Source organism: Prionailurus bengalensis, chromosome C1, assembly GCF_016509475.1.
Source record: "Prionailurus bengalensis isolate Pbe53 chromosome C1, Fcat_Pben_1.1_paternal_pri, whole genome shotgun sequence".
In the NCBI taxonomy this organism is placed as follows: Eukaryota; Metazoa; Chordata; class Mammalia; order Carnivora; family Felidae; genus Prionailurus; species Prionailurus bengalensis.
Window position 1 is genome coordinate 33864251 of NC_057345.1, and position 27151 is coordinate 33891401.

Below are 27151 nucleotides of genomic sequence, written 5' to 3' on the forward strand. Positions count from 1 at the left end.
ACGGCTCTATCCCATTTCTCTCTTGCTCATCAAGATATTTCACTGAACCCCAAGTCTTGTGAGATCCCACGTGTGATTAATTCTCTCTCTGATTGCCGAGTAACAAAAAGTGTCAAAAAGGGAAGTCATCTCAGAATCGGAGCGCCAGCCAGTCCGGAAGGTGAGGTTGGAGATTGGGAGGGGCCTGGGAATAGAAGCGTCACCAGGGAGAGGCAGTAGGCCGCCCATCACACTTCCCCCTGAGGTGACCGCAGAAACCAGATAGTGATTTCGGGAGTTGCTTCCCCACTCTGACACTTCTACAAACAACGAATGCTGCACTCTACCATCCAAGCAGCATCATGGTCCGTGCACACACCAGTGGCAGCATCTTGGCCAGTATGAGCTACAGGAATAGCCAAGATGCCGGCTGGTCCTCAGTCCCTCTGCACCTTTCCCCCCCGATTCCCACTTCCACACCTGCTTTCAGCCTGAACTCTTTAGGAAAAAGAGCTCTTGACTGTAACGTCCAGAAGGCTCATTTCTCTCATTCTTGCTCTCTTGCTTTGTTTCTTTGTAGTGTTCCTTTAGCAATGGAGGTCACCTGTTTGCTGCGGTCAGTGGAAATGTGATTCACATTTTTGCCACTACGAGCCTGGAGAACATCTCGAACCTGAAAGGACACACCGGGAAGGTCAGTGAGTGAGCAGTGTCCAAGGACACGGGAGGCACAGAGCCAAGCATTATGCTTGCCAAGTGAACAAAAGAGAAGCAATGCGTTTCCTCTTGGAGTTCACGGTCTACTTGGGGAAAGAGACGATAAAACAAAAGCACCGGGTAATTACTAATTGCAATAAATGCAATGAAAGAAAAACATGGGATGTTATGAGAGTAAATAATGAAAGAGTTGGCATAATTTAGAGTGGGGTGTTCATAAAGGCTGGGTCCTAAAGGAGTAGGAAGGAATTAACCAGATAGAGCTTCAGAGGAGCTGAAAAGTCTGTGGGGCTGGAACCATAGGTGTCAGGACAAAACGGACCCAGCTGAGATTGGTGGGATTAGCAGAGGCCCAAGTGCATGGAACCTTGCAGGCCTCCTAAGTATAAAAAAACTATAAAAAAGATATCCTCCTTGTGCCTTGAAATCATTGAAGATTTTCAGAGGAGGGAATGATATGACCAGATTCGCATTTTAGACTCCTTTGGCTGCAGAAAGAAGAATGTATTGAAAGGGTAGAAATGGTAAGGAGACTATTGTGGATGTCTACACCATTTTGGACCATAAAGGAGATGGTACAGATAGGGAGAAGGAGGTGGATTCAAAAGATACTTAGCAGTAGTTCAAGTAGTTCAGACAGAGTGGAGATGGGGCATGAAGACAAGGGAGGGGCCAAAGGTGGAAAGACTTAAGAAGTCGGTGAAAGAATTTGGACAGAAAAAAGCACTTGAAAGGCATGCTAGGCAGAGGACCTATTAGAGATGATGGAACTGGAGTATAAAATAGGGTGGTGGTTTGAGGTACACATGGCTGGAACGTTGGGCACATTCCAGCAGTGGTGGAAGGAGCCAGAGAGGTTGGCTACATCCCAGTGTGTGCACCATGCCAAGGAATTGGACTTTACTCTGTAGGTGATGAGAGGCAACTGAAAGGATTCAGGAAAGGAAGTAATGGGGTTAGAAAGGTACTTCTCCAAACAGTGTTGAGGCTGGATTAGAGGAGAGGGAACTTGGAGGGATGGAGACCAGCTAAGAAGTGAGGGTGAAAGATGAGTCGGAAAATAAACCATGGCTTTGGTAGTAGAGACAGAGAGAAGCACGACGTTAAGTTCCATTTTGTATATGTTATGTGCCATGTGTCCAAGAACTATGGTACTCAGGCATGGGGGTCAGGAAAGAAGTCAAGGCTGAAAATGAAGATTCAGGGGATTAGGTGGTAGTGGAAGTCAGAGGCATAGATTACATCACCAAGGGCCTGGAATTTGAGAAGAATCTTGGGCAGAGACAGGTGACCAACGTTTCAGGGACTGGTTAAAGAGAAGGACTGCAAATGAAGGCACAGGAGAACTTGGAATCAAGGAATTGTATCAGAGAAGTGAAGGGATTCTTCCAAGATAAAGTAGTTGGTGGTATTAAAGGTCAGAGAGAGGGGCGCCTGGGTGGCTCAGTTGGTTGAATGTCCAACTCTTGATTTCAGCTCAGGTCATGATCTCATGGTATGGTATGTGGGATGGAGCCCTGCATTGGGCTGACAGCATGGAGCCTGCCTGGGATTCTCTCTCTCCCTCTCTGCCCCTCCCCTGCTCTCTCTCTCTCTCTCTCTCTCTCTCTCTCTCTCTCTCTCTTTCTGTCTCTCAAAAATAAATCAACATTTACAAAAATAAGTAAAGGTCAGAGAGAGGTCCTGAAAAGACTAAAAACTAACCATTGAGTGTGGCAAATAACAGGTGCATAAGTGCAGGAACTGTGAAAACACTGAGCTTTCCCGGTTTCAACAATGCGATTGGTCTTCAAGTGACTGTGGAGGTGCAGATGAAAGCATGCCGGGTGATTCTGATGCTCTTTCTAGAACCATGTGCATCTCCTTGGGAGGCCCTCCCTGACCAGTCCAGGAAAGCAGCCCTTTGTTGCATCCCTTTGCAAGTATTTATAACACTGGTTTCTAACCAGAGTTGTATGTTAGACTTACATCTGCAGTATTAAAAATATACATATACAGATGGAGGATACACTAAAGCCATGCACATGGAAATTTATAACCTTAAATACATATATTAGGAATATAAAAAGATAAAAATCAGTGATATAATCATCTAAAGAAGTTAGAAAAGGAACAGCAAATTAAATTCAAAGAAGATAAAAGGAAGGAAATAGTAAGGATAAGAGCAGAAGTTAATGAAATAGAAAACAAACACAATAGAAGATCATCAAAGCCAAAGCATGGTTTTTGGGTTTTGGGTTGTTTTTTTTTAAATGTATGTTTGTTTTGAGAGACGGGGGGAGGGGAGAGAGATAATCTAAGCAGGCTCCGCACCATCAGCACAGAGCCTGATACGAGGCTCTCATGAACCATGAGATCATGACCTGAGCCAAAATCAAGAGTTGGACATTTAACCAATTGAGCCACCCAGGCAATCCAGGTTTTTTTAAGTAATCTCTACTCCCAGTGTGGGGCTCAAACTCAGAACCTTGAGATCCAGAGTTGCATGCTCTACCAACTGAGCCAGTCAGGTATCCCCAGAACTTAGCATTTTGAAAATGCAAAATGGACAAGCCTTTAACATGACCGATTACGAGAGGAGAATAAAAGGAGGGAAGGTAAATAACCAGTATGAGGCTGGGGCGCCTGGGTGGCGCAGTCGATTAAGCGTCCGACTTCAGCCAGGTCACGATCTCGCGGTCCGTGAGTTCGAGCCCCGCGTCAGGCTCTGGGCTGATGGCTCGGAGCCTGGAGCCTGTTTCCGATTCTGTGTCTCCCTCTCTCTCTGCCCCTCCCCTGTTCATGCTCTGTCTCTCTCTGTCCCAAAAATAAATAAAAAAAAATAAAATAAAAAATAACCAGTATGAGGAATGAAAAGGGGATATCAGTACAGATCCTATATAATAAAAAAAGATCATGAGGGGATATTATGAACAACTTTATGAAAATAAATTTGAATAATATAGATGAAACAAATTCCTAGAAAAATTGAGTCTATCATTTAAAAACCTTCCTATAAAGAAAACTCTAGGCCCAGAGCATATCACTGGAGAATTATATCAACTTGTAAGGAAAAAAAAAAAATGACACTAATAATAATGAAGAAACTCTTGCAAAGTATAGAGAAAAGAGCAAATACTTCCCAATATTGTTCTGTGAGGCCAGCACAATCATGATACCAAAACCTGTCAAAGACATCACAAGGAAGAAATGCTAAGCTGGTCTTTTTTGTGACCGTAGAAATAAAATATTATCAAGCCAATCCATCAATATATAAAAAGGAGAACACAACATGACCAAGTTGGATTTATTCCAGGAATACAAGATTGTTTTACAATTTGAAATCAATTAATGTGGTACACCACGTTAGCATAATAAGGATGAAAAAATCATATGTTTATCTCCATAAATGCAGATATAATAAAATTGATAGCATTTAATATCCATCCACGATTTTAAAAAACAACACTTGGGGCACCTGGGTGGCTCAGTCGGTTAGGCATCCAACTTCAGCTCAGGTCATGATCTTGTGGTTTGTGAGTTCGAGCCCCACGTCGGGCTCTGTGCTGACAGCTCAGAGCCTGGAGCCCATTTCAGATTCTGTGTCTCCCTCTCTCTCTGCCCCTACCCTGCTCATGCTCTGTCTCTCCTTCAAAAGTAAATAAACATTTTAAAAATTTTAAATAATAAAAAAATAAAAAACAACAAACTAAAAAATAATGGAACTTCTATTATAAAAATCTTATGCAAGATATTTAAGAAAACCTACGACAAACAGCATACTTGATCCTAAAGTTATGAAAGCATTCCTTCTGAGATAGAGAACAAAAGACGATGCCTTCTGTTAGCCTGGTACTGAGTCCTAACCAGCGCAATAAGACAAGAAAAGGAAATATGTCTTAGTCCATGAGTCTGCCATAACAAAACAGCACAGACTGGGTAGCTCATAAAGAACAGAAAAGTTTCCTCACAGTTTGGAGGGCAAGAAGTCCAAGACTCAGGTGCCAGCATGGGTAGGTGAGGGCCCTCTTCCTGGCTGCAGATTTCTCATATCCTCACATGGTAGAAGGGGTGAGCTAGCTCTCTGGGGCGTCTTTCATAAGGACACTTACTAATCCCATTCATGAGGGCTCTACCCTCATGACCTAATCACCTGTCAAAGGGCCCCACCTCCCTATACCATCATCTTCTCGGGTAAGGATTTCAACGTACGAACTGGGGGGTGCAGGGCGGAGTAAGAGACAGAAACATTCAGACCAAAGCAAAATAAAAAGCGTAGAAATTGGAAAGGAATAAATAGATCCTCACAGACAACACGACTGAGTATGTAGGAAATTCAAAGAGTTTTCAGAGAAACTATTAAAATTAGTGAATCTAGGAATAGTGTTGGAAATAGCGTCACTATATTTTTTCAAGGGTATTTGTACATAATAGTAACAAACAGAGAATCCAATTTAAGAGGTGGAAGTGGAGCTGAGGAGGTGGTTAAGGGCATGCCCCACAGGGTCGCAGTCATGGAAATACCAAAAGAGGTGGCCAGTGGGTCAGGAGGTTGGTTCCTTATGAGAAAATAAGCAAATATATTGAAGATAATGGGAACCAGGACTCTCACTATTGGAGAAGGAAGTTATAAATATGATAAGGGGAAGATCTAGAAAGTTGTTGTTGTTGTTGTTGTTGTTTGTTTCTTTGTTTGGTGACCTGGCTGCACGAATCCTGAGAGGTCTTTCTTTCCCCTGCAGTGTGCAGCCTTGATGTCCCTGCTCAGATTTTTGTTCTTTTTTTTATCTTTTCTCTGGTTGCCCCTGCGTTGACCTGAGCCACTCATTAGTCACAGATTGGGCTTAGCCCCCTTAGCCAGTTACACTTTCACCCTTTACCATTGGATCTGTGTGGCTGGGAGGCGGCTGTCACAGTTCACAGAGTTCACGTTTTTTTGCTCCTTGTTCAGCCAGGTTCTAGTAGTTTGGATGTTCTCTCTGTGTACCTGAGAGAGTGCAGCCCTAGACATGCACACAGTCTTCCAGGCTGCCAGGGATAAGTGATTTTATTTCTAAGCCTGGCTTCCTGGGAGATGCCCGTGGACCAGAGGAGATTATTATTCAGTTAGGGTTTGGTCAGATGTTATGTTTAAACCCCTTGTGCTAGTGAGGTTTCTGCCCTGTGTTGATGGGTCCCTGTGCAGCTCAGAAGACGCTTTCGAGTTTTCCCCATATCCTGCTCTGATTGCTCTTGAGTGGGGCGGCTTAGCACATGCGCACAGTCTTCCTGACCCCCGGAGTTGTCTATGATTGCAGAAGGTCTCTCCTTGACCGTGTCTTTCCCTCGTTCTATTAAAATTGTCATGCTCTGCTATTTGCTCATATTGTGGACCTACCAGCCTTTTCTGAATCGCACTACACCGATACCTCCATCATTTTAGACAATGCCCAGAGGGTAGACTTGTTCATGCTCTGTTCCAAATAAAGCCAGTTTTGGGTTTGCTGAAGGGCACGCACCAGGAAAGGACATTCTGCCTCGGTCTAGTGGAACACGTGAGGAGTTCATCCTCCTTTCCCTAATGAGGCGTGTGTGTGTGTGTGTGTGTGTGTGTGTGTGTGTGCGCGCGCGCGCACAGGGACATATGCACGCTTTTAACTGGCTACGCCTTCATCCCCTGTAGGTTCGCTCGGTTGCGTGGAACGCGGATGACAGCAAACTGATCTCTTGCGGCACAGACGGTGCTGTCTATGAATGGAATCTGTCCTCAGGAAAGAGAGAGACAGAATGCGTTCTCAAGTCCTGCAGTTACAACTGTGTTACTGTCTCCCCCGATGCCAAAATTATCTTTGCAGTTGGATCAGACCAGACCCTCAAGGAGATTGCAGACTCTTCGGTGAGTCTGCCCCGGCCCCACCTCCGGGCTGCCCGCTGGTCTGCAGAAGACAGCCTCCACGGCGCAGCAGGAAGTGTGACGGGAAGAGGGCTCGTCAGAACAGGGTCCCTTCTTCATGGGACGACCCTCTGGGTCATTCCGTTATTGATACTTCTGGGATTTCCTGCCCGGCGCCCTACCTGACTGGTTAAACCATGGGGCCCCTTTCTCCTTCTGTTTTGCTGGCCGGCTACAGGTCTCTTCCACCCTCCAGGCCCGCAGGTCAGCAACATCTCCAAACTGCATGCTTACCCTGGGGTAGAGACGGAAGTATAGTTACCGCCGTCGCCTCGGCTCGGCCACCACTTTTGTTCGAGACCTCCAAACTCTGAAATTTAGGAATTACCACATTTGGCTCCAAATAGCTGAGGGAGGAGAGAAGAGTGCAGCAGAGACACTTCACACAAACGTGGCTGGATCCTTCTCCAGGCGCCAGCGACAGCCGATCTTCTTTGGTGCTCGTCACCCTCCTGGCGCTGGGGCCGGAAAGCGCACAGACACCACGGCAGCAGACTGACCCGAGACGGGTTTCGCCATGATTGGAGCCCAGCTGAGAGGAGGGGGTCTCTCCACTGTGCCCCCAAGTAGCTTAGTCCCAATTGTGTGGTGGCTTTTACAGTGCTGAACCGGAACAAGCCCCTTCAGGCCAGGCCCGCAATTCTCGCCTCTTGCTGTCCCTACTAGCCGGCGCACACTGCATGACCCACACAAACATTCCCTCAATGTTTGGTGGGAGGGTGGGTGGGTGATTGGATGGAGGGAAGGCACGGTGAGTGAATTCACGAAAAAAAAAATGTTTCCTGATAGTATAGTTTTGTTTGTGTAACGGGCATTAATAACTGTTTGCTGAATGGCTGTATGATCCATATCGCATTCTGAGTGTGAGATGTGAGGTAGCCTAGCAGTCACGAGCAGAGACACTCGGGCCTGACTGCCACTTCCTAGGTGGGTGCTGTCTGTGTGGCTCTGTTTCGTCATCTTAAAATAGGGGGAACGGTAACTGCCCCCAAAGGGTTTTTGTGAGGATCAAATGAGTTACAACATGCAAAAGCCTTAAAATGGGGCTTGGCTTCCTTGTAAAAAAATTTTTTTTAATGTTTAGTTTTGAGAGAGACAGAGACAGAGTGTGAGTGGGGGAGAGACAGAGAGAGAGGGAGACACAGAATCCGAAACAGACTGAGCTGTCAGCACAGAGCCTGACACGGGGCTCGAACCCACGAACCGTGAGATCCTGACCTGAGCCGAAGTCGAATGCTTAACCGACTGAGCCACCCAGGCGCCCCTTGGCTTCCTTTTATTAACGTTAATCCTAACTCCCAGAATACTTGTTCACCAATCAGGCAGCCAGGATACACTGAAATCAGTGCCTTTTATGCGTAGGCACCATGCCAGGTGCTGTAAGGAATAGAGAAACATTTTTCAGTACAGAACTTGCCCAAGTGTTGCTGTTACAGGAGAGGAGGGAATGACATGGGGCCACAGCTGAGCCCCTCACCCTGAACACCCGTCTGTGTTCCAGATCCTTCGAGAGATATCAGCCTTTGATGTCGTCTACACAGCCATCGTCATCTCGCATTCTGGGCGCATGATGTTTGTGGGCACCTCGGTGGGAACCATCCGTGCGATGAAGTACCCGCTGCCTCTGCAGAAAGAATTCAATGAGTACCAGGCCCATGCGGGTCCTATCACCAAGGTGAGAAGGGACCCTCTCTTTAGGGGCCCATTCCCAGAACTAGCTCTCCATGGATCCATCTGATCCTGCCCTCCACACCCCTGCTTCATCCTTGCAACCCCTCTCTGTGTCTCCTCTCCCCTTATTCCTCTCTCCCTCTTTATTCATCCAACCGCCCATTCAATGAGCCCTTATTGGCTACTAATACTCTTTGTTTCAACTACTCCCACGAATATATCTTAGGAGATCATCAGAGGTACACCTAAAGATTCATGTACAAGGTCGTTCACCATAATACCATGCATAATAATGGGCCATTTGAGAGAAGCTGTATGCCACCCACCCAGATCTCCCATCTGCTGAGTGCTGGCTGCCGCATCCGGCTCTCCTCCCCCACGGAAGTGCCTTGGACCAAAAAGAGTCAAAGCCCAGGAGATGAACCCCTTCATCCCCCTGAAGTCACAAAACATGAGCACACATTTGTAAATTGTCCCTCCAACACCACCAACACCCAAGGCTTTGAACTATGTCCCAAACTCTACACTGCCTTGCCCGCAGACAGTATCCTTATGAAGAAAGGATTTTTCATTATCAGCTGGAACATTCCCGTATTGAGCCTGGGTCTTGCACTCAAAGTAAACTGAAAACTCCCCCTCTTCTCTTCATAGCTGTGAAGTTTTGTGGATAAGGTATTTATTTTTCTGATTATGAAAGCAACACGTATTCACTGTATAAACAAAAATCCCTATAGTATCCTCATTAATGTTTTGATGCCTTTTCTCATACTCTTCTGTGTACTTTTGTGTGCATTTTAAATAGAGATTATACTGTATGTACTTTTGTATGCTGCTTTTTTTTTTTACTTAATGCTATTATAAGCATTTTTTTCATATAATTAGGTGTTCCTCAAAAACATGATTTTAGTAACTACACAAATATCCCAACAAATGATGGACCATAACTTAATTCTTCTCTTACAACTAGGCTTTTTTTAAAATTTTTATTTATTTTATTTATTTTTATTTTTATTTTTTTATTTTTTGTTTATTTATTTTGAAAGAAAGAGAATGAGCTGGGGAGGAGCAGAGAGAGAAGGGGACAGAGGATCTGAAGCAGGCTCTATGCTGACAACAGAGAGCCCGATGTGGGGCTTGAAAACATGAGCTGTGAGATCATGACCTGAGCCGAAGTTGGATGCTTAACCGACTGAGCCACCGAGGCTCCCCTACAACTAGACATTTATTTTTATTTTTTTTAATGAGAAGCTTTTTTACTGTTTATTTATTTTGAGAGAGAAAAAAAGAGAGAGAGAATCCCAAGTAGACTCCACACTCAGCACAGAGCCCAAGGCAGGGCTTGATCCCACAACTATGAGATCACAACCTGAGCTGATCAAGAGTCAGATGCTTAATTGACTGAGCCACCCAGGTGCCCTGAGAGTTTTTTTTTTTAAGTTTTTTAAATTTATTCTGAGAGAGAGCGTGCATGTGTGCGAGTGCAAGCAGAAGTGGGGCAGAGAGAGAGAATCTTAAGCAGGCTCTGTGGTGTTATTGCAGAGCCCAACTCAGAGCTCAATCTCACAAACCATGAGATCATGACCTGAGCTGAAATCAAGAGTCAGATGCTTAACTGACTGAGCCACTCAGGTACCCCGGCATTTATTTTTATTTTTTTTATTTTAAAGAGAGAGAGAAAACATGAGCAGGGGAGGGGCAGAGGGAAAGAGAGAGAGAATTTCAAGCAGACTCCATGCCCAGTATAAGGTCGACACGGGGCTCAATCCCACAACTGTGAGATCATGACCTGAGCCGAAATCAAGAGTTGGATGTTGAACCGACTGAGCCACCCAAACGCCCCTAAAACTGGGCATTTAAATGACCTTATGAACTCTAATATTCTGCTCTACAGATTTCTGTGGGCATCTCTGATTATTTTAAAGGCTAAATTGCTAGACAGGGGTAAAAGCCCCAAGTGAAAGAACATTGCCATTTGTAAGGTTTTTTTTTTTTTTAATTTTTTTTAACGTTCATTCATTTTTTGAGAGGCAGAGAGAGACAGAGCATGAGTGGGGGAGGAGCAGAGACAGAGGGAGACACAGAATCCGAAGCAGGCTCCAGGCTCTGAACTGAGAGCACAGAGCATGATGCGGGGCTCGAACTCACAAACCGTGAGATCATGACCTGAGCCAAAGTCGGACACTCAACCGACTGAGCCACCCGGGCACCCCCATTTGTAAGGTTTTGACGCACATTCCTGATGGTGAGAAGGCATCTTCATAGTTGATTCTTTTGCTTTCACTTTTTATTTTGAGACAATTATAAATTCATAGGAATGTAAAGATGGCATAGGTCCAGTGTACCCTTCTCCCAGTTTCCCCCAATAATTGTATCTACTGTAACTATAGTATGATATCACCCCAGAAAATTGACGTTGGCACAATATGTGTGTGTGTTTCGCTGCCGTTCTATCACATGTATAGATTCCTGTAACCAGCACTGCAATCAGGGCACAGAACTGCTTCATGGCCACAAAGAGCCCCCTCGGGCTACCTTTGATAGTGACACCCACCCACCCCTCACCCGCCTCCCTCCCTAGTCCTATGCAAACACTTGTTGGTTCTCCAGTTCCATAATTTGTCATTTTATTTATTTGTTTATTTATTCAGAGAGAGAACATGCCATGCATCCTCCATAATTTGTCATTTTAAGAATTTTATATAGGGGCGCCTAGGTGGCTCAGTCAGTTAAGCGTCCAACTCTTGATTTGGACTCAGGTCGTGAGCTCATGGTTCACAAGCCCCGCATCAGGCTCCGCGCTGACAGCACAGAGCCTGCTTGGGATTCTCTCTCTCTCTGTCTCTCTCTCTCTCTCTCTCTCTCTCTCTCTCTGCCCCTCCCCCACTTGTACACACACACACACACACACACACACACACTCTCAAAATAAATAAATACACCTTTAATAAAAAATAATTTTATTTATTTTTCCCACACGCCCTAAGAATTTTATATAAATAGAATGGTACAGTATGTGACCTTTTGACAGTGGCTTTTTTCGCCCAGTGCATGCCCTCGAGCTCCATCTAAGTTTTCTCATGTATCAATACTTCATTTCTTCCATGGCAGGAATGCACCATCATCTGTTTAGCCATCTGCCTATTGCAAGATAGTTTACTGTTTTCCCAGTTTTGGGCTATTACAAATAAAGCTGCTATGACCAATCACGTACAGGCTTCTGTGTGGACCTTCCTTTCTCTGGGGTAAATGCCCAGGGGAATGATTGCTGGATCATGTGATACATTTATGTTTAGTTTTTTTTAAGAAACTACCAAGCTATTTTCCATTCCCACCAGCAATGGGTACAAGATCCAGTTTCTCCACATCGTTGCCAGCATTCGGTATTGTCACTGTTTCTCATTTTAGCTGTTCTAACACGTGTGTAGTAATATCTCCCCATAGTTTTAATATGCATTTCCCTAATGACTAATAGTGGTGAACATCTTCTTGTGTGCCTCTTTGCCATCTGGATACCTCTTTGGTGAAACGTCTCCATATATCTTGCCCACCCTCCAGTTGGTTTGGGTTTTTACTGCCGAGTGTTGAGAGTTCTTTTTATAATCTAGATAATAATTAACTCTTCAGATTCCAAATCCACAGAGGACATGACCCAGTCTTGCTTCTTTTATTTATGAACAGAAGCTTGTGAGGTGTATCTCATTCTTACCCAGGATCCTGTCTTCCTTCCCGTGAGGATGTGCCCGGGGTTGCCTGAATGGAGGCCCTGCACACAGCCAGCTCAGTTCTGGTCACCCACGACCTCTGAAAGCTTCCCCTCCATGCTCTTTCTCTCCTCAGATGTTGCTCACCTTTGATGACCAATTCCTGCTGACTGTTGCTGAAGATGGCTGCCTGTTTACCTGGAAGGTCTTTGATAAGGATGGTCGAGGAATCAAGCGAGAGAGGGAGGTGGGCTTTGCCGAAGAGGTGCTCATTACTAAAACAGACATGGAAGAGAAGGTAAGAATTGGGTCTAACGAAGAGAGACGTGGAAATTCCTTACCAGACTGTGTCCAAACTCCTGGGACTGGCATTCGAGGGCCTGTGTAGCCTGGCTACCCCCCACTGCCCAACACAGATCCCCACCCCCCCTCCCGGCTCCTTGCACATCCCCTGCCCCCACCATCATGCTGCCCTCCTCACTGCGGCTACATCTCTTCCCACCCCCACCCTGCCCATCATCCTGCCACGTGGTCATCTTGACTTACACTCTGCTCCACTTGTAGCCTGTGAAACTACCTTTCATCTTCCTACTCTTTGAGGACAGTAGCCATGACATGCAGTTTCCTTGGGTGACCAGCAATTTCTAGCCCATGCTAGACACGTGAAGACAGTCGATCAGTATTTACAGAATTGAACTGACAAGCTGACTATACCCGTTGTATCTGGGAAACTTAATAATTGCTAGTAGAGCCTTCTTTATATAAAAAAAAAGTTATTTAGAAAACGTCCCTGAAAACCACTTCTCTTCATAATGAAACAGTAAAGGTAATAATAACCAGCATATTTTTTTTAGGTTTTCTACAAACCAGGCACTGCACTAATTACTCTATAAGTATTTTCTTATTTAAATCTTATATCATCTCTGTGAGGAAGATACTGTTACTCTCCCCATGTTTTAAGAAGTGACTCTGGAGGAGTGAAGTGAAGTGTAGTAGGACCAGAGTTCTGACCGAGATTTAATCTAGAGCCCACTCTCTTCATCACTACCCCAAAGGGCCCTCCCTGCTGCAAATGCATTAAACACTCTGGGAAGACGTGTTTTGAGAGTTCTGTGCCACGCTCCCTAAGGGAGATGCCAAAGGGATGGGAAAGTCACGAGGCTTACAGAGAATGGCAGAGCTATGCATTCATTGCTGTTCATCCAGGATCTAGAGTGCATTTATTGACTACCTACTGTTTGCTAGGTACTGCGGATGCATGTATAAAAAGACAGGCATGGGCCCTGTGATCAGGAAACACAGTCAAGTAGAGATGAGAAAACCATCAGAGCAGCAAGGCACAATGGCCCCAAAGCAGGATGATGAGACCCAGGTATTCCCAGAGATCCCTACCAGAGCTCCCTGGAACTTTCTGCAGGAAAGGAAAAGTGGGAGGAAAGGATAAGGGAGAGCCTATGAGAGTCAGGATCTGACCTCCTGCAGGAAGGCAAGCACGTCTGCTGTTCCTCCTCCTCTCTGTTTTCTCCCCCATTCTTCCCCAAGGGTAGGGGAAAAGGACAAGTAGGAGACACCAGGCTGTGCCAAAGGCCTGAGGTGTCTGGGCTGACTCCTGAGCCAGCCCCCACCTTGGCCTTGTTCTGCTCACCTCCTGGAGCCCCTTCTATCTCTGCATGTGAGAGACCGCAGTCTTACTCCCTGTAAACCTCCCTGTCCTTCCCAGCTCCCCGCTCCTTGCTCTCTCTCCACCTGTCCTCTAAAAGTCACATTTCTCAGAATTCCCAGCTCTCTTTTTCTTCTTGAGACTCTATGATATTCTATGTAACTATCTCTCACAACATGATTTACCTACTCATTCATTCATCCAACCACTACTTACAGAGGTGCCCTGTTATGTGCCAGGCACCATACTAAGGTCTAGGATGACAGAAATGAAAGACATGTGGGGGCCTTGAGCTCATAGCCTGGAAGGAGGTATAGGTAAAATTAAAAAGGGAAACTAAGTGTGTTACAGGTGTTATGAAGGAACGATGCTCTGGGGTCACAGGGGAAGGGACCCTGACCCAAGCCAGGTGGTACCAGAGGAAGTAAGTGAGCCTTGGACGGAGCCTTCCTGAACAGATGGGAAAGGTTCTTCCACACCAAGGGGTGAGTGTGCAGAAGGATGAGACAGGTGCTCCGGGGAAGATGCTAGGTGGGGCCAGAGGTGAGAGGATGTGCGGAGCTGGAGGGTCTTTTACACCGTGTTTCAGACTTTGGAAATTGTTCCTAAGGACCCACTGATAGATGTAAGTTAGGGAATGACCTCAAGAGAGCCTCGTCTGTGGCCAGGCGCACGGATTGAGGAAGGATGATGAGCATGTGGCCCAGACACAACGTGTCAGAAACCAGCGTCACCATCACTAAATGTATTCCACTAGTCCGAGGCAGACCCCGGGGTGACCCATTCATCTGATAAACATTCACTTAATGCTGTGTTGCTGGCCCTGTGCTAGGCACCCAGGAGAAGGCAGTGAATCAGGAGAGGCCAAGTGCCACTCGTAGGGAGCATCCTACCAAGGAGACCATCTTCATCCGTGGCCGCGTCCCCTTCACCCCACACCCCGCCAGGCACCATGTTCCCTCAAATCTGTCTCTTAAATCTCTCCATTCCACCATCCTGCCCATCCCCTGCCTGTACTATGCAGTACCCCCTCCCCACCAATCCCTCTGTCTTAGTGCTTGAATCTAGCCTGGGCTACACACTGCCATCAGAGAGGTCTTTCTGAGACCAGAGTGAGCTCAATCAGGTTGGACAAGGACCTTTATAGGACCGCTAGGAGAAAATCCTAATTTCTTATCATGGCCGGCAACGACCTTGGTGGTCTGACCCCATCTCAGCCTCCTCTCCCTCTGCCTCCCACCTGCACCGCATCACACACATCGCTTTGACCAGGCGTCCTCACTCTTATCCCTGACTTTGCACATGCAACCTGTGTTCATCCCTCATCTCAGTACTTCCTGTGTGCCAGGGCCACACTTGTCCTCTGGGCAGGAATGCAGAAAGGAGCATCACACATTCATTATTCTCTAATTGTCCATGGCTATGGAGGATATAGACCAGAAAAGATGAGACAGGGATGCATGGGGGGGAGGGGGGGGTGATCATGGTTGAGTGAGAGGAAAACACCTGTGTGCTCACCATCTCTGTCATTAACATTAACTTTTTCAGGAAATGAAGGGTGTGTGCATCACAGTATTTTTAGAAAACTTTGACATCAGCGAATGCAACAGATTGAAAGAAATCACTAGATGTAGGAACAAGCAAGACAGGACGAGTTAGGACCTAAATTAATGTTAGTGAGGCCAGAAGAGGCATAACAGACATTGAGAGGGACAGATTGACAGTCCTGGGAAGCTGCCTGGCTCTGGGCGCTCATCACAATTTGTAATGATGTGTTTATTTGGCTTCCTCGGTAGATGATAGAGTCAATGGGGGCAGGAATCACAGTTAACACTGTTTCTCAAGTACCTACTATGTGTTAGGTACTCTTCTGGGTACTAGGCATGTATCAGTATACAAAGCCAACAAAGATTTCAGCCTTCCCAGAGCTTAAATTCTTTTTTTAAATGTTTATTTATTTTTGAGAGTGGGGGAGAGCAAGTGGAGTGGGGAGAGGGGCAGAGAGAGAGGGAGACAGAGAATCCGAAGCAGGCTCCAGGCTCTGAACTGTCAACACAGAGCCCAACGCGGGGCTCAAATCCACGAACCGTGAGATCAGGACCTGAGCTGAAGTTGGATGCTTAACCAACTGAGCCACCCAGGCGCCCCTTGGAGCTTAAATTCTAATGAGGAAGAAGACAAAGGACAATAAATTCATAAGTAAATTATATTAGAAAGTGCGTAGATCTAAGAAAATAATAAAAAATGAGCAGAGTGAGCAGGGTCGTGAGTGCCGGGAGCGGGAAGGGAAGGGTCGCAGGATTAACTAGTGTGGCCCAAGTAGACCTCATTTAACAGGTGACATTAACACGTATTTGAAGATGAGAGAATTATTAGCGGCATGCCTAGCACCCAGTAGGGCTCACTGAATGGATGTTGTGAGGGCAGAGGAGGAAGCCCATATGTTCTATGTTTCCTTGTTTTTAGCCCATGGGTCTTGTGGGGAAAAGATGACAGGGTCTAGTTGAGACACATGAGTCTGAGGCTGAGCAGAACCGCAGATCTCAGAGAGCTCAAGGCCCCGGGTTAAATATTCCCCTTCACCCCCACCATGAATGTTCTTGACTCTGATGTCCTTCTCCCAAAGGCTCAGATCATGCTGGAGCTGAAGACTCGTGTGGAAGAGTTAAAAATGGAGAATGAGTATCAGCTGCGACTGAAGGATATGAACTATTCTGAGAAGATTAAGGAGCTAACAGATAAGTTCCTGCAGGAAATGGAGTCCTTGAAAACGAAAAACCAGGTCTGTCTGAGAGACTGAGCCAACAGCCACAAATAATGAGACATTGCCAATTTACTCCAGAAGGAACTGCCCTCCCTTACCCAAGCCAAGCCCAAACAATGAACTATATGATACCGTGTGGTTTTTAAGCATAGTTGCTAACATCAGAAATGCTTACAGCAAAGTGCGAAGTGGAACAAAGAAGAATACAAAACCGTAGTGAATGGTGTTAATTAAGTAAAATAAATACACATAGAACAGTTCATAAGAAAATAGCCAGCAATGTGATTACTTCAGGAAGTTGAGCTTCTGGGTAATTTAAATTTTGTTCTCTCTACTTTTCTGTGTTTTGCAAATCACCCACAATGAGAATATATTATCTCTGTGATCAAGAGAAACTTACTTAAAAACAAAATGAAAAAGGTAACAAGAAAAGCAAAGTGTAGACAAAGAAGAGCTACCAGAATATTGATTTCTGGATTGTCCGTAGTTTAAATAAAATGAGTCTAAATGGTCCCTCCTGTAGTCAGATTTGATCTACAGGACTTCCCAGAATAACCCCCTTTGTTCAGAAATCTGTCTTGCCCTTCATCTAAAACCCCTGGCTTAGAGGGTATTTGTTCTTTTATGTGATCGCCATGGGTCAGAGAGTTTAGCTAAAAGGGAAAAAAAGCCCCTGGCTGTTAGTTTTATTATTTTATTCCTTTGTCAACAAATACTGATGTGGTGCCCTCCACAAGCTCAACTCGAAGTTATTCCTGGGAGCGCCCCTCTGCCTGCAAGGAGCTTTCCTGCTCGATTAAAGAAAACACTTCTTAGAAGCTGACACATTAACACATCCAAGGATTTAGTTGACGGCACTGTTCAGACAACAGAGAATTCAAATGAATCCTTACTTTTTCCACCTCAAAATCCATCTGCTACATGTCCAAAACTGAACCCATCATTGACAAGACCCATTTAGTAGGAAGGATATAAATAAAGCCTAGAACTTACAGAGCAGAATATAATGTAAATAAAAAGCGATAGCTTGCTTGTGGCTCACAGAACAGTGCCTGGTGCAAAATGACAGGCTTGAGAAACGTTTGTAAGTGAAGGAGGATGTCACTTATAAAATGTGTTGTTGCCCTGGGGTGATTTCAGCAGATGCGTGGAAATGAGAACAGCTGACTCTGTGTTTTAGGTTTTAAAAACAGAAAAAGAAAAGCAGGATGTGTTCCATCGCGAACGCATTGACGACCTCCTAGACAAACAGAGCCAGGAACTGCAGGACCTGGGTGAGTCCCGAGGTAGAGGCCACGTGGTAGCGTGGGGACAAAAGTCTGAGAGTGTCCCCCCTCCCCCACCACCGTTGGGACCGAACAGAAGTCCCAGGTAATCTGGCTTTGTCTGTAAACAGGCTGCATTTATCCCCTGAACCTCACTGTGGATTTTACTCCTGTGCATTTCCTTGTTCATTACACACGTATTACTGCATGCCAGTAGGAGTTACAGAAAAGTGCAGGTCTGGAGCCTGATAGACTGCCTTGAGTCCCAGACTCACCACATACTTTCTGGGTATTCTAAGGAGTCACCAAACCTCACCTAGCCTCAGTTTTCACTCGTCTTCTGTAAGAAGAGGTGCTAATAACTGTTTTGCCTATTCAGGACATTCTTCTTGGCCCTGGTTCCCTAAAACACCCCTCAGCCCTTTCCTGGAAGAAACCTTCTGCCTAGCCAACAAGGGGAGGGAGTTTGGCTGCCTGACCAGCTAATGGGGTGAGGGCAGGTGAGAAAGAGCTGGGCAGGTATTTGAGTCTCAGCTGGTGCTGGTAGGTGGGTGGGAGGGCACCAAAGGCTCCTGGGTGGCCCTGAGGTGGGTGCTCCCGTCCAGTGTGAAATAACCTTCCTTGCTTCTCTCCAGAGTGTTGCAACAACCAAAAGTTGCTTCTAGAATATGAGAAGTACCAGGAATTGCAGCTCAAGTCCCAGAGGATGCAGGAGGAGTATGAGAAACAGCTTCGGGATAATGATGAGACCAAGAGCCAGGCCCTGGAGGAGCTGACGGAGTTTTATGAGGCCAAACTTCAGGAAAAAACTACCCTTCTGGAAGAGGTACTCACTGGAAGCTGAGCTGTACCTCCCTTTTGCTGTGCATCCTGCAGGCCTGGCCTGTGAACAGCCCAAAGAGCTGTGGGAAAGCTCACTTCAACTCCTTTCCCTCCCACTCCCTGCTTTTAGCATCCAGCCTTGTGTTAGGCCCTACACCGTTTGTTTCCCCTAGACCAGCGGGCCCAGTGAGCTGGGAGGTACTCCGTGTTAGGGACTGAAATTCTAAGTTCGTATCTTTTGTCCTAGCCGAACTGTACCTTCAAGCCTTAAGGACTGGAGAGACCTTTTTATTTTTATTTTTTAATATTTATTTACTTTGAGAGGGAGAGAGAGACAGACTGAGCATGAGGGGGTGGGGGGCGGGCGGGCAGAAAGAGAGGGAGACACAGAATCCAAAGCAGGCTCCATGCTCTGAGCTGTCAGCACAGCGCTTGATGCGGGGCTCGACCTCACAGACCCATGAGATCATGACCTGAGCCAAAGTCAGACGCCCAACTGCCTGCGCCACCCAGGCGCCCCTAGAGAGACCTTTTTAGAAGCCTGTAGGACCTGGAGAGGAACGAGGGCCCTAAACAATGGGGAAGGTGGTTGCCTGAAACCCTTTAGCAACTTCTTATGCCTTACAAGATGAAATCCCTCCTTCACTGATGTGACAAACACAGATGGTCTCTTCTTGGTTTAGAACTCAGCTTGAGTGCTGGGTGACCAAGAGAAAAACCGGGGCCTGGTTTTCAGTCATGTGAGAGAGGCGGCCACCCAGATGGATACTCAAGAGAGGGCTGCACAGGGTAGCTGGGGGATGCAGACCTCCCTGAGAGGCCAGAGAAGGCTTGCAGGAGCTAATGAGACCCAGGAAGAATACGAGTTAGAATTAACAGGAGACGGGGAAATGCAGGAGGGAAGGGCAGGCAGGCAAAGTCATGGAATGTTCAAGCAGCTTGGGTTGCCAAAATAGCTAGTTTCCCAAGATGAAGAGAAAACCGAGAAGAGCCAGATGGCCGCCTTTTCTGCATGAAATTGCAACAGATGGCGTACTGTAGGTGAGGGGGCGGGAGAGTCCTGAAGGTGTGGAATGAGTTTGGAAGGGAATGAGGAAGGGAATGACCGAGAAGACGTCTGGCAGGTATGCAGCTGAGAGCCCAGCTGAGGTTGTAAACGTGAGTCCCAGCAGCATTAATCCACCAGGCCGTGCGCTTTTCCCCAGCAGGGCTCGGCAAGCAGGTGTGTGAGCGAGGGGGACGCAGAGCAGCCCTGATTCACAGCTGGGGTGTGACCGAGTTGTGCCGCCGAGAAATACAGGTGGTCTGCTGAACAGCCATCCGGTCCAGGCCAGAGAGGGGTAAAGAACCGAGAGCCTGGAAGATAGTGGAGGAATCAAGACAGGGCCAGGGGACGTGGTGAGCCTGAGAGCTGGGCCTGCGTACCTGGGGGGCCAACAGAGAAGTCACCTGTGCTGAGAGCAGGGCCTGGATTTTCAGGGCTTCCGAGGTGGCACCATTCTGGGGATGGACCTGAGAGTGGGTGGCTCAGGTAGAGGCGAGGTAAAGGTCAAAGCACCCTGGACATTATAGGACCCTCTGTAACCACCCCCAGTTACGGCAAGGAGGACTGAGGTGGCACCCAGAAGTCCACAGTGAGCTGGGAAGTGAGCAGGCAGTGGGGGATAAGCAAGGTGAGAGGTGGAGGGTGGAGGTCTCCTGACAGCATGGGCCTCAGACAGAGCAGGCTGAGCTCCAACAGCCAGTGGGGATGTTCCCTGGCACAGCCACCCCGCCTTGGCCCTGCCCACCTCCCCAGCCCCGTGTCCTGCTGCCCCGTCCGGTTTCTTCCCACCCAACGACGTGGGATGGCCACGTTTCCCACACAACCTCTGAGCCTCTGCTCTGGATGATTCTCTTCACCTGGCAGCTCGTCCCCACCCTTACAGAGACTCAGGACAGGAGCCAGCTCCTGGAGGAGTTCTTCGCTAACCCCTGTCCCCTCCCACAGGGCTGAGCAAGCCTTTCTCTGTGTGCTCAGGCCCTCAGACCCCTTTCTCTTACGGCCTACACGGTAGCGTCCTGTGTTAATATCTCTTTCTCCAGGGGAACTTCTCAAGGGCAAGGACTATGGCTCACCCATCACTGATTTTCAAACCAGGGCCCCTCTGGCACATCCTAGATGCTCCAGAAATGTTTGTTGACCTCCAGTAAACTGATCTGAGCTTGGCCTTGGGGGCCGAGGTGGAGGGAATGCATGTGCCCTGAGGGGAGAGAGGCTGGCCTTCCTCCCAGGACCCACACTGTGATCACAACCATTTCTTCTTCTGAGTCAAAGATTTCAACTCAGAGCTTCCCTAGGGAGCTTCCACCTGGCATGCCTTCTCGCCAACCTGGCTGGCCTACTCTCCTTTTTAGCGACATCTACCAAAGCAAGAGCAGTGGCTGGCGGGCGACTCTGGGACACAGAGCACACCTTGCCAGGCTTCCGTCCAGCAAGGGCCTGATGACGTGTGGTGGGGAAAGAGAGAAGCCTTTCTTGGGGACCCAGTTTGAAAACCATCTTGTCTCTTTTCACCCCTGAAACACTCACTCCAGGGATGGTACATGCATTTTGGGAGAATGCCAGGGTCAGTATGAGAGAAAAAGGATCTGTAACTTTCACCACTTGGGGGCAGTAAGCAAAGAGGAGTCACACCTGAGTCACTTCTCAGAGTCCACCAGGCAGAGGTGGTTCTTCCAGCGTCCGGGCTCCAGGCTTGCATTCATTCATCGCCAGTGACGTGCCAGCTGCTGTGCAGGGTGTTCCCGGTGGTGAGCAGAGAGATGTGGCCCTGCCATCAAGGAGCTTCCAGGAGCCTGTCCAACAGGCAATTGCAGTATAACACAACGTGATGGGGGACGTGCAGGTGATTGGATTAAGGAGCAGGAGGGCAGAGTTCAAGGCTCACTCTTTTAGGGCACCTGGGTGGCTCAGTCAGTTGAGCGACCAACTCTTGATTTTGGCTCAGGTCATGATCCCAGGGTCATGGGATCGAGCCCCACGTCAGGCTCTGCGCTGAGCATGGAGCCTGCTTGAGATTCTCCTTCTCCCCCTCTCTCTTGCTCTTCCCTCCTCCCCCACTCGTGCTTTTTCTCTCTCAAAAAGATTTTTTTAAGGCTTCGCTCTTTTATTCAGGTATTGAGTACCAACTGTGGGCCCGTGCTGGTTGTACCCTGGGAACTCAGCGGTGGGCACGACAGACCAGGTTTCCTTCCTCGAGGAGCTTACATCTAATGGAAAAGGCAATCAAGTACTTCCCAGATATAAAATTACAACTGTCTCAGGTTCAGTGGAGGAAAGATAGAGAGGAAGCGTGCGTGTCAGTATAAAGAAGACCAGAGATGGAACAGGTCTGGGGGTGTTGGGAGGGCGGTCACTGAAGGGGAGCCTGCAGCCACATCTGGTAGGAAGAGAAGGGAAGGCAGAGGACAGACAGGAGAGTGGAAGGTCAGGGGCCCCAGGGCCTTGGTTCCCATTTCTGTAATAGCACTCTGTCTCCCACTCCCCATGATAGGCCCACATGCTCATCTCACCCCGCGCCCTCTCAGCACAAAAGGGTCGAGTGCCTTTTCTCCCCCTTCCCTGAACCAGGCACAGGAAGACGTCAGGCAGCAGCTGCGGGAGTTCGAAGAGACCAAGAAACAGATCGAAGAAGATGAAGACCGAGAAATCCAAGATATCAAAACCAAGTACGAGAAAAAGCTTCGGGATGAAAAGGAATCAAACCTGCGACTCAAAGGAGAAACCGGCATCATGAGGAAGAAGGTATCGCACGTGTGGTTCCCCGACAGGCCTGGGCACAGGCGAGGGCTATGTTACCAATGTCTCTGCACCGCCAGGCAGATGCACCCTTAACATCTCTCTGTGGCACTGTCCCTTCTCTGTCCTTTTCACCGGAATAGTGACATATGCCCCAACACCGGATGGACACCCCAGACTTTGATTTAGGGGCTAGTAGGATTTAGTCAGTTTTCAGAGTTAAACCTCGGGTAGAAACAGAGATGAAGGTCAAGTCCCCGCCGGAGGTGTCATCGGGGTCTCAGTGCAGGGAGCTGTGGGCAGGAGAAGGACTGGGGTGTGGGATGCTTGGTTTATAAGGCAAGACACGTGTTTATTGTCACTGGTGGTTGGGGTGAAGTGGGATTCAATTCACAGATCCTTGTGGAATTGCCACAGTTTCCCCAAAATGTTCAGCCTTAGAGAAGCCAAGTTCAAAGCAAACTCACATTCCTTCCTATTAGAAATCACCCTACTTAATCCAGGGAACCAGGGACAATGTCCTCTTCCCTTCTTAGACATGGCCAAGGTGGCTCATCAGTTACAGTATCTGTGACCTTACTGGGGCATGGATCCCAACCTTTCAAGGTTGGCAAGGTCCTGGAAAACTCTGGGTCCACTCAGGGGCCCCGACATCCCATCCTCACGGAAGGGGATGGGACTGGATCTCATCAGACAGAATGCTACGTCACTCGTGCTGCCAGGGAAATCCCCAAACTGTCCCAAATCTCCAAAACTTCACTCCTAAAATCCCAGAAATGTTGGGTACTAGACATGTTTTCAGGTCACAGGTCGGTGATGTGTTGGGGACCTCTTTAAGTTCACCGGCATTTGGGAGGCAGGGAGGGAAGCACAAAGACCTTGGTGATCTCTGTTGCTGCCATTTGTGTCTGCAGTTCAGCAGCCTGCAGAAGGAGGTTGAAGAGCGAACCAATGACATTGAGAGCCTGAAGAGGGAGCAGGTGAAGCTGCAAGGGGTCATTAAGTCCCTGGAGAAGGACATCCTGGGCCTCAAGCGGGAAATCCAGGAAAGAGATGAGACGATTCAAGATAAGGTGAAGGCTCACCTCTGCCCTCCTTCAACCACCACCCAGATGGACCCAGGGGAGGAAAAGCAAGCTCCGGAGAGAGGGTCCCTGAATGCTTGAAACACATTCATTTAACCTGATGGGGATGAGTGGTCTGTGAAGGGCCTACTGGGTGCTGGGTGCTGGGCCGATTGCTGTACACACACCACACTCAGTTCTCCCGGCCACCCCAGGGGCCATGAGGGACCCCCTGTAAAGCTCAGGAAACTGAGCTCCAGGTGGTTTGGTATCTTGCCCAAGGTAATCCAGTCGATAGGCGACAGACTTGGGATAAGAATCTAAGTCGGCTGACTGCAGGGCCCCTGCTCGCCACGGCTCCAGGTGTCCTCGGGTGACCGTCCCCACAGACGTTGCACACTCCCTGCGGTTGACCTACAACTGCCAGGCTCCCCAGAAAGCTGGGATCACTTTTCAGAATGCCTTTCTCACAAAACACTTAGAAGACAGACACATCACATTTTGTGAGGCTTACCCAAATTTCGTAGCCCCCTGCTAAGCAAATCCAGGATGTGTGCCCTCCTGCCTCGGGTAGGCAGAATTCGCCAGTGGTTGAGACGGTGGGCTTTAGCCCTGGCTAATTGGGTTCCAGCACAGGCTTTGCCATTTATCTGCCACAGGATCTTGGGCAATTTCTCTAAGCCTTGTTTTCTCACCTGTGAAGTGGGCCCCCTCGGGATCTGATAAGGGGAAACGCATGAAATTTCTGCATGTGCGTGTTTGTGTGTGTACCTGGGTGTTTGTGTAGGGAGGGTCCAAAGCTCTCTTCAGATTCTCCAAGGGGGGTGTTGATAAGAAGGAGGTTAAGGCCTCCTGACCTAAAATTGCAACAGTCTCCTAACCAGTCTAACGGACTTCCTTCCCACTTCCTCCCCCCGCTCCCTGCCACCATACTCTGTAATTGTGTCACTCTTCCCTTTAGAACTCTGCCATAGCTCCCCATTGCCTGTGGCAGGGACAGCAAAGTTTTCTTCGTAAAGGCATAGGTAGTAAATATTTCGTCTTTGCACACAGCATGGCTTCTGTCGCACTACTCAGCCCTGCCACTGTGTTGTAAAATCAGCCATACACAATGCATGAATGAGTTTATGAAAACAGGCCAAATTTGATCCAAAGGCCATAGCTTGCCAACTCTAGGCTCCTGGATACATTCTGAATCCCCTTTAAGCCAACAGGCAAGACCCTGGCCACTTAGTGGTACAAAACAACAACTCTTGGGGCGCCTGGGTGGCTCAGTCGGTTAAGCATGCGCTCTTGATCTCAGCTCAGGTCTTGATCTCAGGGTTGCGAGTTCGAGCCCCACGTCGGGCTCCGTGCTGGATGTGGAGCCTACTTAAGAAAAACAAAACAAAAGAACAGTAACAGCTGTTTTATTCTCTCAGGTTCTGTGGGGCTGGCATTTGGACAGCCTACAACAAGATGGCCTATCTTTGTCCCTGATGGCAGGGGCCTTGCTGGGCTTCAGTCAGGGATGACACAAATAGCTGGGCGTAGAAGATCATCATGCAAGGTGGCTTCTTCATTCATACTTCCCAGGGTGGCTGGGAGGCTGGGCTCCACGGGGACTGTCAACCAGAGTGCCATTGTGCTCCTCAGCCGGGGATTCTCAGTGTAGGGGAACTTTCTCCATAGCAGATGGCCTCCCTCAGAGCACAAGTTCTAAGAAAACCAGGTAGAAGCTGCTTAGCCTTTTCTCAGCTAGACCAGAAGCCACACAGCATCACTTGAGCAGCATTCTTTGGGTTACAAGCAAACCGTAAGTCCAGCCAGATGCAAGAGAAAGGAATTAGATCTTCCCTCCTGATGGAGAAGCATATGGTCACGTTGCAGAGAGCCTGTGGGATGGGAGATGCTGCTGAGGCCAGCTTTAGAAAATGCAGTCGCCTACAAGCTATATTTGAATGAGTGAATGAATGCTGAGTCCCGGCACAGAAGCCAAGGAGTCAGTGCTACGGCCCTAGTGAGGGAGCCAGCCTCTGTTCCCCCAGCCGGGAGAGCAGCCTGTGGCCTCCTCTGTCAGGTCACAGGATTTATGTCCTTTCCCTAAAAGGTTTCTATATACCGGAGCCTCCTGCCATCTCTTACTTCTCTCTCATCTCGCCCACAGGAGAAGCGCATCTATGATCTGAAAAAGAAAAACCAAGAACTGGAGAAATTCAAGTTTGTACTCGACTACAAAATAAAGGAGCTGAAGAAGCAAATAGAACCACGAGAGGATGAGATCAAGGTGATGAAGGAACAGATTCAGGAGGTGAGAACCATCTGAACCACTCTGGCCTCCTGGACTACTGTCGCCTCCCCAACGGTTCCTGGCTGGGGTAGCAAGGGGGTGGGGGGGTGGGGGGCGATAAGAAAAACCCCTCCTCCCAATCCCTGCCTTGTCCCAGGGTATGCGGGCCTCCACTCTGTAGAGGATGTCACAGGAGAGGCCCAGCGGGGACTCAGTTGTGCAGGAGTGAATGCTTTAAGATTTGGCATGCGGCCGGACCTTAGGTTGTGCTCGGGCCCTCCGAGGGAAACTGCGGCTCTTGGGCCTTCAGCCACCAGGGGGCGGTGTGTACTCAGCCACCAGCCCGTCGCATCTGAAAGCACCCTCCTCCAAATGAACCTTTTTTTCTCAGTCTGGAAATGTTGGTGGGGGCGTATGCAAAGCTGCAGTGTTTGGACTCCATCTGAGGAGGAATAGGAAGTCATGCGAAGTCTCTTGAGCAGGAGAGTGGCAGCCTTAAGTATGTGTTCTGGGAAGCAGACAGGAGGAAGGTAGAGAAGAGAGATTAAAAGCAAGATCAACAGGACAAGGGCTCCTGAGATTCCATCGAGGTACAAGTGGCCCCCGTTGGTCCCTCCACCCCATTCACAGTGCATCGCCTTAAGCCGATTGCAGCCGGGAGGTCCATGGTTGATCGAAAACCAAATTCCTGCCTTCCCCTCCCTTCTGTTTCCTGTTTCCCAGTAAGTTACCACAATCCACCCATGTGCTTAAGGTACAAGTGTAGAGTCTTCTTGATTCTTCCCATCCCCCCCCACCAATGGCTGTATCCAATGATCGCCAGTGCCTATCTGATGGTCTTTCCAGAGACCTCTCAAATCTAGCCCTCTTTCCTCTCTGCTGCCTCACCTGGGTGCAAGCCTCTGTCATCCCTCATCTGGACTTGACTCTAGCCTCCAGTCTGATCTCTCCACACAGAGGCCACAGCGAACCCCTAGTGGTGTCCCATCTCACCTAGAATAAAATCCACACCCCCTACCAGGGCCCTGCATGATTCAGCCGCTACCCCTCTCCAATCTTGTCTCCAGGCTCCCTCCCCCAGCGCCAGCCCAAAGGCTTTCTGACAGTTCTGAGGCTACGCCAAGCTTTTCCCATCTTGGACCTTTACAGTGCTGCTCCCTCTGCCCAGAAGTGCTCAGATTATGACTGGCGGCTTCTCCGTATCTTCCATGTGGAGGCTCCTTTGTCACCTCTTCAGGGAAGCCTTCCCAGGCTACCCTATCCAAAATGGCCTCCCACTCCCCATCCATGTTCGCTCATTGTGCTGAGCAAGGATACAAGTAAAGTGTGTCAGAGAGCATCGATGGCCCAAGTAGAATTGGATACCCAGGAGCTCTGGTGTCGAAAAGCAAAGCCTTTTCTCTAGGAGGCCCAGGAAAGAAGCCAGGTGGTAGGATCAGTCCAGGGCTAGAGTGTCCAGAGATGGTTTGTCATTGTGCCAGTGACTTTCTCCTGGCCTCTGGAGAAAAGCAGGATGTTCCCAGCCAACCACAGAGCTGCCTCATCTG

General features: G+C 48.2%; 1 protein-coding gene across 2 annotated transcripts in view; it reads left to right on the forward strand.

Moving 5' to 3' along the window:
* Window positions 1-27151, forward strand: part of CFAP57 (cilia and flagella associated protein 57) — an 80362-nt gene that overhangs the window by 22019 nt on the left and 31192 nt on the right. For both annotated transcript variants that reach the window (XM_043574639.1, XM_043574641.1), the window contains exons 9-18: window positions 560-673; window positions 6338-6550; window positions 8109-8282; window positions 12116-12277; window positions 16266-16421; window positions 17584-17677; window positions 18304-18494; window positions 22104-22277; window positions 23186-23344; window positions 25482-25625. In XM_043574639.1, the coding sequence (XP_043430574.1) occupies window positions 560-673; window positions 6338-6550; window positions 8109-8282; window positions 12116-12277; window positions 16266-16421; window positions 17584-17677; window positions 18304-18494; window positions 22104-22277; window positions 23186-23344; window positions 25482-25625 (1581 nt within the window). The remainder of the gene's footprint in view (window positions 1-559; window positions 674-6337; window positions 6551-8108; window positions 8283-12115; window positions 12278-16265; window positions 16422-17583; window positions 17678-18303; window positions 18495-22103; window positions 22278-23185; window positions 23345-25481; window positions 25626-27151) is intronic.